At 49.3% G+C, this 14488-nt stretch overlaps 1 protein-coding gene and 4 non-coding genes across 5 annotated transcripts in view; 4 read left to right on the top strand and 1 right to left on the bottom strand.

The window, feature by feature from the left end:
• Positions 1-2743, top strand: part of OSBP (oxysterol binding protein) — a 36487-nt gene extending 33744 nt beyond the window's left edge. Inside the window, exon 14 of the mRNA XM_058689102.1 lies at positions 49-2743. Within this exon, the coding sequence (XP_058545085.1) occupies positions 49-191 (143 nt within the window). The 3' untranslated portion in view covers positions 192-2743. The remainder of the gene's footprint in view (positions 1-48) is intronic.
• A 3392-nt stretch (positions 2744-6135) lies between these two features.
• On the top strand, positions 6136-6208 carry TRNAF-GAA (transfer RNA phenylalanine (anticodon GAA)). The gene has a single exon. It is a non-coding gene; the product is annotated as a tRNA-Phe (tRNA).
• A 3469-nt stretch (positions 6209-9677) lies between these two features.
• TRNAK-UUU (transfer RNA lysine (anticodon UUU)) lies at positions 9678-9750 on the top strand. The gene has a single exon. It is a non-coding gene; the product is annotated as a tRNA-Lys (tRNA).
• Positions 9751-11946: 2196 nt separating this feature from the next.
• TRNAF-GAA (transfer RNA phenylalanine (anticodon GAA)) lies at positions 11947-12019 on the top strand. Its single transcript has one exon. It is a non-coding gene; the product is annotated as a tRNA-Phe (tRNA).
• A 948-nt stretch (positions 12020-12967) lies between these two features.
• On the bottom strand, positions 12968-13040 carry TRNAK-UUU (transfer RNA lysine (anticodon UUU)). The gene has a single exon. It is a non-coding gene; the product is annotated as a tRNA-Lys (tRNA).
• Between the last annotated feature and the right edge of the window lie 1448 nt (positions 13041-14488).

Here is a 14488-nt window from a genome sequence, read left to right as displayed (position 1 = left end):
GTGTGTTTCTGGCTCTCATTCTGCTTTCTCCCCCCGCTTTCCCTTTAGGCACACCGTACGATCCCTATAAAGCACTGTGGTTTGAGCGGAAGAAGGACCCTGTTACCAAGGAGTTAACCCATATTTATAGGGGAGGATACTGGGAATGTAAAGAAAAACAGGACTGGACCTCATGCCCGGACATTTTCTGAAATGGCCGCAACAAAAAGGAGGAGGATCCAAAGGAGAAAATGACAGAGGATGTGCGGGAAAGCTGGCGTTTGTGACTCCTACCAAGCGCTTTCCTCCAGTTTGTCTGTCTTAACCAATCATTTTTTCCAAATCAATCACCAGAAGCAGACACCAGTGGTGGTGATTGGCTGGTTGCCTTAGCTGATTGAAACTGAAATCGCCATACTAGATACCTATGTTTGTAAGGGGGAGGGTGAGTGGCTGAAAGTTGGCGTTACAGCCCTTCTGCAAAGTCAAGTACTCTCGACTCTTCCTTCTCCCTCTGCCCCCATTTTAAGATGACGTCATTCACCCTCCCCTGTAGTATTCTGCTCAGCCAAGGTCCGCATGAGATTATGATTCAGGGGCATTTTTGGTGCTGTTCAGAGCAAGAGCTGAATTTAGAAGTTCCTTCAGAGAGGAAGCACATAAGACTTACCAACGGAGGCATCGTGAATGACTGCAGTGGAGCTTAGGCGTAGCGTTACGAGGCGGGGCCACAGACGGGGTCAGTTTAATGGGGTGTCCACCCAGAGGTAACTGCGGTATCGGAACGCTGGCGAGGGGGCTTGTTCTATAAGGTTGGAATATTCAGAGTGACATTCTTAGAAGTTTCTATCTTACGTAAAATACCCTTCTGCGGTCCTCCCTCTTTGACAACGACCGGAGGCCGCTTTGGTGGTTGGTAGGAGGGGCACGTTATCCTCACAAGGGAGTTTTCTGGACTTCGTCAGGCCGAGAACTTCTGAGAACACAAAGCAGGATGGAAGAGACCGCTAGTCACTTTGCCGTCCCCGTTCCTCCTCACCCCCATCCTTCATCGCCTTTCTTGCCCCCACCCCCATCTCCCTCTCTCTCAGCACGATACCAGTTTGGGTCTGGGCCCCCATGCAGAGCAAAGCACTACCTGCCCTATTCTGACATCCTTCAGAATTTGAGAGAAGGACTTAATTTGGAACAAAAGTTTTCACCATCTCTCAAGCCCTACGGACTGGAGCCACCTCTCGAATAATGTGTTAAATACCTGTATATTATATATATGTAGAGAAAAATCTAATTTTTTTGTTTGATCTTCCTCCTTCCCATTAAGAATCTTGTTTTTTGGTATCATTTGTCTCCCTGGGACTCTCTCTTGGACACACTGATGTGGGCTGGGGCCTCCCCTGTCTTCCGTCTTTTAGGGGCAGGCAGATCCAGAACGTGCGTAGGGTCACATCTGGCAGTTACTGAGCAGGGACTCGATCCCTGGTCTGTGTCATGGAGTGCCTGCCCACTGCTGTCTAGATTCTGCTCTCCTGATTGCCTGACTCTTGAAAATGAAATCCTAACTCTTCCCGCCTTTTTTCCTTCTTCTGTTAGGAAGAGCGTGGGTAGAGAGGACGGTGATTTCCAGTTTAATTCTGCCTCTGTCCAAATCGCAGCACGCACAGCTGATTCCCAAAAGAAACTTCTTCCCAGGACGTGGGGCCGAAAGTGCCGTCATGTTGGGGTGGGTGAGAGAACCACGCCTGTCGGGCCTTGGCTTCCTTCATTTTGTATTCTGTATTTGTTTTAGCTGTCCTGTTCAGAGATCTACCCCTGTGCAGCCCACCCTTGGTTGAGGATCACAAATTGAGGTGCCTTCCTTGTATGCTTTTTGTTAGTGTTTTTTGTTTCTGTTCCTTAACTGCTGAGCCTCAGCCAGTGTGGGTCCTGGGGGAAATATCATTCCAGAGGAAGCCATCCCTGCACGGAAATGGGATTTACACTAGACGAATTAGTACTCCTGTTCCTTCCTCGCCATCCCTCCCTTCCTATCTGTGATGCACTTGAGAAAGGGGCAGCCGCCGGGGAGTTTCCTCTAAGACCCCAATTCCCACTGTAAGCACGGGGTTGCGCTGGGCCTTCTTGCAAGGAGGCCTGTAAAGGCTGTGACCTAATCAGGGGACTTCAGCCAGAGCGGGGATTCCTCAACCAAACTGAACGGCTCTGCTTTATCCCCGCCCCCCCGCCCCTCCCCTTCTTCCTTCACCATCTGCACTACATTTCCAGCCTGATCCCCAGTCAGATTCCTGCTAATGGAGAAGCTTTGAGTCCTTCAGGTGAAATGAAGTCACATTGAAACAAAACTATATATATTTTCGTTTTTTTTTTTTTTTTTTTGCCTTATTGTTTTTTTTTTTTCCAAGAAAACTACTAAATTAAATAATTTTTAAAAAGTCATATCGTTTGTCTGATTCACTTGTACTCCCACCAGGGAAGCAGTGGTGGAGGAGGGCCTGGAGGACTGGCCCAGTGCTGGTTCGTTCTTGGGAAGTGGGCAGCTGATCTTCGCAAGAAATTGAAAGAAGAATGGGGCATGGGTTTCTAGGCGTTCCAACCATTTGGCAACATTCTCAAGGGCCCGTGGACAGCAGAGTAGTTTCAACAGGCCCTTCCGCTTTGATGGCATGTAACCGTCAGTGTCCCACCTTGGTTCTAGGGGAATCGTGTCTAGTGCTTTTGATGTTGAGCCTGTTTCACCTCCGAAAAATAAAAGTTTTCTTGAATGTAATTTCTCTTGCCCATTTAGATTCTCAGATTCTTAGCTGTTTCATGTAGGGATTCAATTCTGTACTTTGAAACGTAAGCAATGGAGGATTGATTTAAAGGCCTTGGAGAGCATTAGGACTGTGAAAAGGCTTGGTTAGGTTTTCACTGTAAAGTTCAGGGCAGGGAGGAGGTGGGCAAAGGAATCAAAGGACCCAGATAGGCTGCACATCAGGGCAGGCTTGGGCCCTGTCCTGTGACTGGGCATCTGCTCCTGGGCCCAGCAGGCTAACTTAGAGATTCTGAACATTGTCTGGCTCACACACAGTTTTAAGAGGTAAATGTTAGAATCATCGTGTTGAATATGAAGAAAGGCACTGGGGGGAAAAAAAAAAAAACAACCTAAATTCACCCAAGGTCACACAGCGCATGGTTGGTCACAGTCATTCGAATCCAAAGCTGGGTTGTCTGACCACCGAGTCTGTGACCCCCTACAACCTTGTGTCCTAAGAGAAAGTGGGTTGGAAGGCAGCTGGCAGTTAAGTCATTTCCTCCTGGATTAGGTCATATTATGCAGAGGCTTAGTGATGTGGAGAGTGCCACCTTGGAGGTCCATCTGCAGGAAAGAGCAACCTTGAAGTTCAGCCTCCAGGCTCCTTGATTTCCCAAGGCTCTCAAGTCCACAGAAATGAGCCGTGTCTCCAGGGATTGTTCTGGCCTGGTTCTTGGGAAGGCCACTCATCTGTTCAAGTCATTTGCCTGGTTCACACTTCCGGGCTTGACGGTAATTCAGCAACTTACCAGGTTTTTTTCTGGCAAGCTAAAAACATTGCAGTAGACCCTTGCACTTGTGAGACCTACATCCGGCAATCTTGAATAGCACTGTGCTCCACAATTTCATCCAAAAGGGGCAGATGTAGCTGGAACGTAGTAACGATCCTTTCTTTAGTCTTTTCATGGGCTACTGTGACCTGATTGGCTGGGATGTGGATCCCGAAGGGTCTACCATACTCACTCATGCTTCAAAATGATGACCCAGCAAAAGTACAAATGAGTACACTTGTCAGGGACCTCTGAGGCCCCACACATTGCAAGGGCCTACTCTACTTTCAGCAAGATAAATGAAAACCAACCCTAAAAAGAGGTGTAGAAAAATCTTTGGAATTTTTTCACTGTAAGGTGTATACCCTGTGAAACTCTAAGATTGCTGTCAAAATTTAGAGCTTGCTTCTAAAAGTTTATAAAGCTTTTGCCCGGTGATCTGCCCTGCCCTGTGGGAAGCATTCCAAGCCGCTCACGGTTTTCCCTTCCAAGCTCATAAAGTAATGGGTAGTTCTATTCTCCTCAGGCCTTCCTCCCTACTACCTTTTCAGTTCACACTGATCCCTCAGGGGAAGGAGGCAGGGTGGCCAGATGAGGTCTCTTTCAAGGCAAGAACTAAAGAGCTCAGAATCTCCTATAAACAACCTTGCAGGGGCGCCTGGGTGGCGCAGTCGGTTAAGCGTCCGACTTCAGCCAGGTCACGATCTCGCGGTCCGTGAGTTCGAGCCCCGCGTCAGGCTCTGGGCTGATGGCTCGGAGCCTGGAGCCTGTTTCCGGTTCTGTGTCTCCCTCTCTCTCTGCCCCTCCCCCGTTCATGCTCTGTCTCTCTCTGTCCCAAAAATAAACAACCTTGCAGAGATCACATCTGAGTTTAACCAGGCGATTTTAAAAGTTAATGAAGAACCTGTGGGGGGGGGGGGGGGGACCTGGGTGGCTCAGCCGGTTAAGCATCTGACTTCAGCTCAGGTCATGATCTAATGGCTCAGGGTTCATGAACTCAAGCCCTGCCTTGGGCTCTCTGATGTCAGCACAGAGCCTGCTTTGGAAGCTTTGTTCCCGTCTCTCTGCCCCTCCCCCGTCATGCTCTCTCTCTCTCTCTCTCTCTCTCTCTCTCAAAATAAATAAAAACATTAAAAAAAAAAAAAACAATTGGCCCTGAGATATGGCTTGCTTTCTCTCTTTCTTCTCTTCCCTATCTCTCTCTCTCCTCTCTCTCTTCCTTCTCTTTCAGCATCGACTCCAGTCTGCTATGTAACATACATTAAGGATACACGTGGAGAGAAAGAGCTCTGACAGGCAATAAGAGCTGGTGAAAGCACTGGAGAAGGGCCACCAGCCTGCAGGGGCGGGGGGACGACGGAGACATGTCCGAGAGGAATTCTAGAAGGAGGAGAATGTATCTGAGATGAGAGTCAGGTTTAATAGGGAAGGGCAATGTATAGAACACTGCGTGGACAAAGATGAAGAGCAGTGTAGGAAAGCATCCTGAGCTTGGGTGGCTGCGTGAGTCGCTGGATTTCAGAGTCAAGGAGAAAGCACTGATCTGGCACTGGAGAGAGCAAGGGGCTTCTGGAAGGCTATATCCTATCTGAAGAAAGAAGCCTTCATTTTTGCTCTCAAGTAGGGAGCCTGTGCAGGATTTTTAAGCAGGGTGATGGGTTCCAGTGTGGAAAGTGAATTACAGGTGGGAAGATCAATGAAGAGGTTGGGGAAGGTGTGAGGATGAAGAGAAGTGGAGGGAGTCCAGAAATACTGAACTTGAATGAACAGCACTTGGGTCTGATTATGGGTGGCGAGCAGAGAGGGAGGAAATTGTGTTTTTCTGCCTCGGAAAATGCAGACAGAAGGTGATAGAAAGGTAAGTTTAGAGGGAAAGACGGTTCATTTTTGGACATTCTGAGCTGGATGTCCCCATGAAGAGGTTGGGTAAGCGTTTGAAAGTGTAGATCTCTTGGTAATAGTTTTTGTGAGACTGAGGGAGGCTGCACATTAAATTTCACCTGGTCAATTTACAAAGTACACAGTCCTGAGCCCCCTCTGCAGAGAGCCTGATTCAGTTAGCGTTAGGGCTAGCTCAATTTTATATATGTGAATGTTAGGGATGCAAAGTTATGAAATAGGTGGAATAAAATTAACCTATTAGGAGATATTATTAAACCACAGCTTGCTTCTTAGAGTTTGAGAGAGTCTCAGCCAATCCCATGTTTTGACAGTGTCTGTATATTTGAGAGTTTAAAGATGTCCAGGTGGGGTTACAAAAACGGAGGCATATTTTCACGACTTAGGTTTGGCAACTCAATGCTTTTAACATACAGATGCCGCGACTCTACGCATACCTCATCTGGAGGTGACACTGAAGAGTCACATTTTACACATGGCCGTCCTGTTCAGTTCCATAACATTTCTTGAGTCCAAACAACTGAGAAATGTAAAATTATTTGTCATTTCTAGCTTATACACGGGGAGGCTTTGCTTTATCACCTCTATAATATTTGCTAGATGCTTACCTCCCGTCGAATCTATTCTGACCTCTTCTGTGACAACGGAACAAATACTATTTTATTATGGAAATACGGAAAGCAGCTTTTATAAGCTGCCGAAATAGCTCAGCTGGGAGAGCGTTAGACTGAAGATCTAAAGGTCCCTGGTTCGATCCCGGGTTTCGGCAGTGGTTTTAGAGGTCACTGCCAGTGGCAGCTCCTTTCCAGGGAGCAGAACACATCTTCTAATGAAGGAATCCCAGGCTGCCACCCTGGGGGGCATCTTCCACGCACACGAGCTTGGGGTGTAGGCACGGAGGGACTGGCCTTTTTTTCCCCTCTGGGAGGGAGGGGAGGAAATGGGAAACCGAAAAGGAGTATATGTCGTTGCTTTTAAACTGCTCAGTTTAAAGTCAGGGTCCCTTCCCTAACCTTGGATCTGGCTGAGACACGCTCTCCGCACGTACTACACAACTCTCGCTTGCTTCATCAGTCTAGCCCTCTCTCTTCTTTCCTGTTTCCAGCGACGTTCCGGGAGCTGCTGGAGGTAGAACCTTTCCCCGCGGGTCGGAGCCCCTGGCGCGCCCGGGCTCCGCAGGGGGCTTGACGGCCACGCAGCTGCCACGCGCGGGGGCGCGGAGCGCGGGGCGCGCGGGGCTCGATGGGGATGCCGACATCCTGGGCTCTCTCTCCGCCAAGGAAACCTTCGATTTCGGTTTGGCCCACCTGGTTTAACAAAAACAAGCACCTAGGTCAGCTTTGGGTGCTGGTGGTGGTGGTGGTGGTGGTGGTGATGGTGCGGTGGTATGGGCAGCCCTCTCTGGTTCACGTCTACAGCAGGGTTACCAAATCAAATTCCAGGACACGCAATTGAATTTGAAATTCAAAGAAAGGACAGATGTTTTTTTAGTATAAGCATGTTCCAAATACTGCGTGGATCATACGAAGTACACACTCGTTTCCCAGAAGCTTAAATGTAACTAAATTTTTATTTGGTAAATCACAAACTGCTGTTGGACATCACACGCACATACATACGCTCTGAACTCGATGCGCCCCCTGCCCCCCCCCCCCCCCCGCGCCCCCGCAATTATACTGAGAAACTACTAAGGATGATCCGGATTTGCACAACAGACTGGTAGTTCCTTATTCTCAAAATCTCAAAATGCACAAAATGGGTTTGCGACCATCACCATCAGAGGAGGCCATAGCAGGGATTCCCAGGAAACACAGGGAATCAAACCGTCCAACCTGACCCAGGCTTCCAGAGTTGTTTACACTAGCCTGGGATGGGGGTGGAGGAGAGGGGGAATTTGGAGGCTCTGGGCTGGATGATCATGATGATGATGATGATAGTCATTATTATTACTACTATAACTTGTTAAGATGATGAGTCACTCAACTCAAGGTAGTGCAATGGAACAAAATACACTTAGGCATGCCTTCTTTTGGGCTGGGTGCCAGGCTGGGACATGGGGAGAGAGAATGGTGATTCAGTTCTCATATTCTAAAAACCCTAGATGTGATGAAAGGCAACATGAAGAAATACTGCTTTGGAACCTATTTATATGCCCTCCCCTTTCTGTTCATCTGTGTCAATATGCTAGCTGATGAGGGGCTTTGTCCCCCACATCTTTGGGTTCTTGGGTGGAAGGATGCATTTTGATGAGGGACTCTTGAAATCTAATGATGGTCAAAAATAAGGAAAAGAAAATGATGTATTAATAAACTGGGTAGTTCAGAGTTTGCATGATGTACGTTGGCATGTATGGCAGGGAATTTTATAGGTCACCTTGGCTAGGCTGCGGTTGTTTAGCCAAACACCAGTCCTGATGTTGCTTGCTGTGAAAGTGTTTAGGTGTGATTAACATGTAAATCAGTTGACTTTGAGTAAAGCAGATGATGCTCTGGAATGTGGCTGGGGCTCTGTTCAGTCATCTGAAGGTTTTAAGAACCAAGACTGGGGTCGTCTGATGAAGAAGGCACTGTCTGCAAGCTGGTAAATAGAAAACCTGCGTGGGCTTCCAGCTTGCTGCCTTCCTGAAGTTAAACTCAAGACTACAACATCAACTCTTACTTGAATTTCCAGTCTGTCGGCCTACCCACCTTACACTTGCCAGCCCCCACAATTGTGGGCCAATTTCTTAAAATCTCTCTCTTTCACTGCGGACCTCCCCAGTTTCCAGCCTGAGGAGAGAAGGAGGATCTCTGCGGGAAGTACTTGGGATCCAAGCAAGACGCTCAGAGAATACAGGGTGTCTGCCTGAATCACCATTCTTGCCCTGGTGGCATCCACCTACCCAGTTAATGTCTTTTTTTCCCTACCACGTTCTACTCTGCTCGCGTTCTAATTGTCCATGTGTGTTGACAAAGCACTTGAATATTCCTCTATTAAAGCACTGGTTATGAGGCTCCCAAAGGTTTGGGGTGTAGTAGATCTGTTACGGAACCAGGCTGGATCGCTGACGGAAGAACCAAGCGGCACTCGGAGAGCTTGGAGGATCGGAGGTTGATTTACATCGATGGGCTCAGGGGAGACGGTCTCTCCAAAGATCCGAGCCACCAGCATAAGCATATGGGGGGACAATGTATAGTCTGCTACTTCCGCATTAGTGGCAATATGGTGCGAGGCAAGCGGGGCAGGAAGAAGACCCCAGAAGGAGAGTCTTCAGGCGGGGCCTGGAGTTCCCTATCAGTCCTGTGGGCCATCTTATGATTTTTCCCTCTCAAGGTCAGGGTTTGGTTTTTTTCCCTATCAGATCCACAAGGGCAGGGAAGGAGAAGCTAGGGATGGTGCTGGTCACCAGAAGGTGCTACCCAGGGAGGACGGCAGTTAAACTGACGGGCGAGGGGGAAGGAGTGAAAGGAAGGTAGCATGTCAGTTGGAGGGAACGTGTGTAAAGACCCAGAGGACCGAAAGGCAGCAGGGCATCTGTAATGTGCAAATAGTAGCGTGTCCTGGTGAAGAGAGACGGGTTTGCCCCCGCAGGGCGGAGCGCGCGTGCGCAGAGGCCGAGCCTGAGGGGGCGGGGCGGGGCAGGGGGCGGGGGCGCGCTCTCTGCGCCCAGGCCCAGGGTGGCTGCTAGCGCTTCTCCCCCGAGCCCTGGTCGCCTCTTTAAGCTCCTCCCCTTTGTGCTTCTTTTGAGGTGGGCACCTGAGGACAAGGGACTGCGAAGTGGTGCTTCTCGGAAGAAGGGACACCTGCCACCTTTAACACGGAATTGTGGTCTCCGAGCCTGTGCTCTTTGCTTTTAGGGCAAAGACATGCGTGGGCCGGGGTGGGGGGTGGTGGGGGTGGTGGTGGTAGTGTGTGTGTGTGTGTGTGTGTGTGTGTGTGTGTGTGCAGTGAAGCAATGGCTTCCCCTCCCTCTTCAGGTTTTTGCAGAACTGAAGATTCATGTTTGCCAAGGAGTCTCTAAATAAAAGGGGGCGCGTTTTGTTATATTTAAGAAATCTGCATTCAGCTGCCAAAGAACGACCTGACACCGTCCCCGCACGCTCTCCTTTTTACCTCCCGTCCCCGCGGGGTCCGTGGGCCGGAATTGGATTAGTCACACACAAAGGACGAATCCGGGAGCTCGTTCTGGGCGGTGCTGTTAGCTCGCAGCGCAAACGACAGCAGAGTCTTCATGCACCGAAGGGAGGAACTTCCCGTGAGCCCGGATAGCTCAGTCGGTAGAGCATCAGACTTTTAATCTGAGGGTCCAGGGTTCAAGTCCCTGTTCGGGCGCGATGCAAAACTTTTTCCTAATAATTTAAAAACAAGAACAAGCGTTCAGGATCAGCTTTCGTTATCCGGGTGCTTTCCGAGAAGGGAGTAAAATCCTGGAGCTTGTAGGCTGCGAGGAAAAGCCGCGTCCCAGCGAGGACACACATTGCAAACCCTTGTGCAAAGGCCCCTGGGAGGCTTGCAGTGCATTGTTCGAGGGAATTAAATACACCGCTTTATTCTGCAACCACCGGCGGGGCCGCAGAGGTCCCAATTACCGCGGTATTCACAGGAAGGGGGAACGAATGCTTCAGGACGTCCGTTGGACTCCCCCGGTCACCGTCCTGCTTCGCTGTCCTGCGGGCGGTCCCCGCTGACCCTCTCTCTGGGGTTCCCTCCCGCTAGGTGTCCGGGATTACTGCACGGTTCCTGCACCTACACGCCACTTTACTACTCTTCTAGAGAATATTTCTGCCCGCAGAAAAGGAAGAGAAGGCCATTTAGAAACCGAAACACCAAATAGAGCAGTCTTCTCTCTAAATGAAGTCTTCTCTCTCCTCCCCAACCCCAAGTGTGACCCTGAACACAGGGGAGAAAGTGAGGCGGAGATGGCAGCATTGCCGTGGGAGGAAGAACGTGCGTGTTGGAAAGAGTGCCTTCAAGGGGCTGGGGTGGGACAAGTCCTGGTGTCACAAAGACAAAAAGAGTCAGCTCGCACTGACTACAGTCTAACAAGGGAAGCCTTCGGCTCCTGAGAAGTATTGAGGAAGTTGGGTTGTGGACAAAAGAGAAAGACTAAAACTAATTTCCCTGGTAGGTGGAGGGGAAGGTACGTCCTTGCTTCACTAGAGATTGAGCCTTTCTTGTCTCTGCCAGGCAACGGAAGAAAGTCCATCTTGATCTCTTTAGCAGGATGGGAGTGTAGGTTGATTGAGCCCCCCCCCCCGCCCCCCCCCCCTTTGATGGACTGTGCTCCCCAGGGAGTCCTGATTAGTGGAGCAGGACCCGGATGGAGGTAGCACTCAAGAGGGAGGGAGGGCCTTCACCCTTCACGCTGGAGCGCCTTATGCTGTGCCTACACACACCCACAATTAGCTCCGTCTCCAAAGCGCAGCTTCATCAGAAGAAAGGGAATCAGAGCAATAGCATCTAACTTATGAACGTGTGATTAAATGAGTAACAAGGCATGCACAGTGCTTGGTAGAGTTTTGCCCCAAGGTAAGCATTCAATATTGTAGCTGTTACCATCATTATTTTTCTTTCCAAGAGTTTCCAATCTAGGGAGGAAAAACGGATACATATGGAAACACGTTAAGGAACCATTTCAAGGAAACATACTCCCAATATGCCCAAGATCATAAGCACATGTTCATGTGATTTGTGTTGGTTGATAGGTGATGAAGGGACAGCAAGACCGGAGTGGTTTGGTTGGGCCAGTCAGGCTATTTTCTTGAAGAAATTGAATCATGGGGCCAACCTGGCATCCCAGGGAGAGAAGGCGAGGAGCTGTGGCAGACACTCGAATTTATCCTCTTCTCTCTGAGGGAGTCCCTTGGAAAGTGATCAAGTGCACTTTTGGCAACCTTGAAAAGTGAAGTGTCTTTGCTCCAATTATTTCCTGACTGAACAAGAATAGAGCAGGCTGAGGCAAGGAGAGGACAGGGGTGGAGAGCATTGAGGACTCAGTTCTTACCTCCCTCCTCAATTCAAGTTCACTCCCTCTGCCTTTCCCCATAGGGGGGAAAGTGAGAAAAAAGAAAAAAAAAGAAAAAAAAACCCAAAACACCAAAACCAAACAAACAAAAAAACCCCAAACCCTAACATCTGTTTTGACCAACACCTCTTGGGCTTTGGAGCTGGACAGCTCTGGTTCAATTCTGGATGATTTGAGGCGAATCAGTTATTTCATTTAGAAATCAACCTTACGGCAGGGATGAGGCGGGTGGGGATCAAATAAGACCACGTAAGTCATGGGCTAGGAACACAGTAGGCACTTGTTAGTAAGTGGCCGTTTACTCTTTTTAGGGCTCTGGGGAGAGGTAGAGAAAGCATTAGGAAGAACGCGAAATCCTCCTCATATGACAGGGATGAATTTTCACTGTTCTCCAAACCTCAGAACGTAATTAGGAACTGGAAAGGCGGAGGAAATAAGAGAAAGTTCTTTTTTCTTTCTTTCTGTTAAATTTCCTTAACAGGGTAGCGAGGGCTCCTGCCTCCGCCGAAATAGCTCAGTTGGGAGAGCGTTAGACTGAAGATCTAAAGGTCCCTGGTTCGATCCCGGGTTTCGGCAGGGTTTTTGCCGACTCCCAATGGGGACTCGGGTGCTTTCATTTCCGTAGAGCCCCGCCCAGGGCCCCCGCGCGCGCCTGCGCAGCACCGGTGCTGGTCTCAGAGCTCAAGCCAACCCTTGCGCGTGCGCAGCGGTTGTGTGTCTGTTGCGGGGAAGCGGGTCTCTTACGCGCGTGCTCACCCTTGCGCTTGCGCAGCGGCCGTGCGGGTCTCAGCGCGCGCGCTTGGCGGAGGCTACGGTGGTACAGGGAAGGGAAGGTTCGGAGGGTTAGTCCTCGTCGGGAAGCTCGGAGCCGTGGAATGCCCCGCACTACCGCACACTAGGCTCCGTAGTGTTTGTTCGCAGTTCCCAGTGTGGTCAGCGCGCCAGGCTCGGAAGTTTTTCTCCTGGGCGACAGACGTGCCTTCAAAAACCCTTGCAAAGCCAGACCCAAAAGCCAGAGACCCTCGTGGGCGCGTCAGAAATCTGGTAAAGGATGGTTCCCAGCCGGAAATGTGACTCAGAAGCACGTGTCTCTATCTGAAAGAATCTTTGGAACCTCAGCTTTCTCACCGCGCCTTTAAGAAACGGGGCGCCAACAAGTGCTCCTGGCCAAACGCTGCGCAATTACTGTCAGGAGCATTGCTGTCGGGAATGACGGGGGTGCAGTTTATTGGTTGTGGGTCTATAGATTTTTGTATATAAAAGTAATACACAGAAGTTTCAAGGAAAAAAGCAGCCAAAGGCACCAAAACACTCCAAAGTTGGAAGAGACAAGCCTGAGCGTGGAAGGCTCGTAATCAGGCACTGTGCACATGCGCGAAGTCCGCGGCCAGTCTGGCCCGCGGGGTGGTGCCCCTCCCGCCCAGCACGGAAGGGAGCCCCAGTGGGCTTTGCATGATCCCTCACCTGTTCTCTAAATGTCGTGTTAACAATCTCAAATTTGTTTCTGGAATTTAAAATAACCTTCGCCCGAACAGGGACTTGAACCCTGGACCCTCAGATTAAAAGTCTGATGCTCTACCGACTGAGCTATCCGGGCTCGCAAGGGAGGCCCTCTCCTAACCCTATCCGCAGTAAAATAGGCCATGTGGCTGCACTCTTCTCACTGAATTAATATCCTGAATCCTTTTACTGATTTCCTGAAGGTGAAACTACAAAATCAAGATCCAGTGGGTGTTGAGTCGAATGGAATCGTTTTCTCTCCCATCAGAGATAGACTATAAAGAAAAAATCTGCCTGCCTCACCTGCCCCGCCCCGGGCAGCTCCACCCCCCCCCCCCCCCCCCCCCCCCCCCCCCCCCCCCGCCAACTAAGTACTAGCATCCTAAAGGGAACATCCCCTAAAGAAGTCTCCAGATTTAGGAACTCTGGGCGTTCTTCTGGTTGAGCAGCGGGATTTTAATTCCAGTGTTGGTCTTTGGAGAGCCCCAGAGCGTCATGTGGGTGGCGCATTATGAATAATTGATTAGGTGTCTGATAATCTACTCAACAGACGTTCGTCGAGTGCATGCTGCTCTCCAGCACTAAGCAAATTTAGGCTGCCAAGACCCAGTCCTGGTCCTCAGTGCAGCAGAAAGATACACTAACAGACGCAGTCAAGCGCTTTGATGGTGGGAAACTGGCTTTCTTAGGCGCCCGGCCGACACCAGAAGTAAGGGGCAGCCAAGTCTTCCAGGGGGATAGAGAAGCCTGAACTGAGCTGTGAATGGTAACTGGGCCCCTGTAGTCTTGGAAAGAGAATTCTGAGCAGAGGGAACAGCGAACAGGAAGTCGCCCAGGGAATCTGAACATTTTCCCAGAGCTTTCGCTGAAAGGTTTTGGCCAGGTGGGATTTTATATGTTGAGGAAGTCCTATGATCCTGGCAGCTGTGTCTCGCACTCAACTAATTTTTTCATTGATCCTGCTCCCTTGTTGCCATATGATTTCTTGAGGTATTGGACAAGATCCCTTGAAAGGAAGGGAATCCTATGATGGAGAACCTCACAACCATTTTAGCCCTGCTTGGGCTTCAGAGACACTCCCTTACGTTGGGGAACGTTGAGGCTTGCATTCTTTTAGGAAATGTGTATGATCCGGAACGTATCAGGAATGAAATGTATCAGGAAGTAGGAGCAATGTTTAAGGTAACCTGTTATGGAAAGATATCCATGTTATGTTAAACAAAAACACAAGGTGCTATACAATATGTATGGGATAATATTTGTGGGGAAAAAAAATAAAGGATCTGTATATGAATATACATTCTTTAATCACACATTTTGTATATTTGGGGTTTACCTATACATGAGATGTTTAAGGATAGAAGACAGTTCAATAAAAATGGCTACATTTTGTAAGAGGAGGCTCTCACCATTTCCTTTGGGTACATCTGTGTTACTGGAGTAAAAAAATGCATTCTTTTCATAATAAAATAAATGAAAAAAATGTAATCTGCTAAATTATTCCATCCTTCGGGGATCACACAGGGAGCCTTTCAAATCCAGGCA

The sequence above is a fragment of the Neofelis nebulosa genome, chromosome 10 (assembly GCF_028018385.1).
Source record: "Neofelis nebulosa isolate mNeoNeb1 chromosome 10, mNeoNeb1.pri, whole genome shotgun sequence".
NCBI lineage: Eukaryota > Metazoa > Chordata > Mammalia > Carnivora > Felidae > Neofelis > Neofelis nebulosa.
The sequence above is the reverse complement of the archived record's forward strand: the minus strand, read 5'-3'. Positions and strand labels throughout refer to the sequence as shown.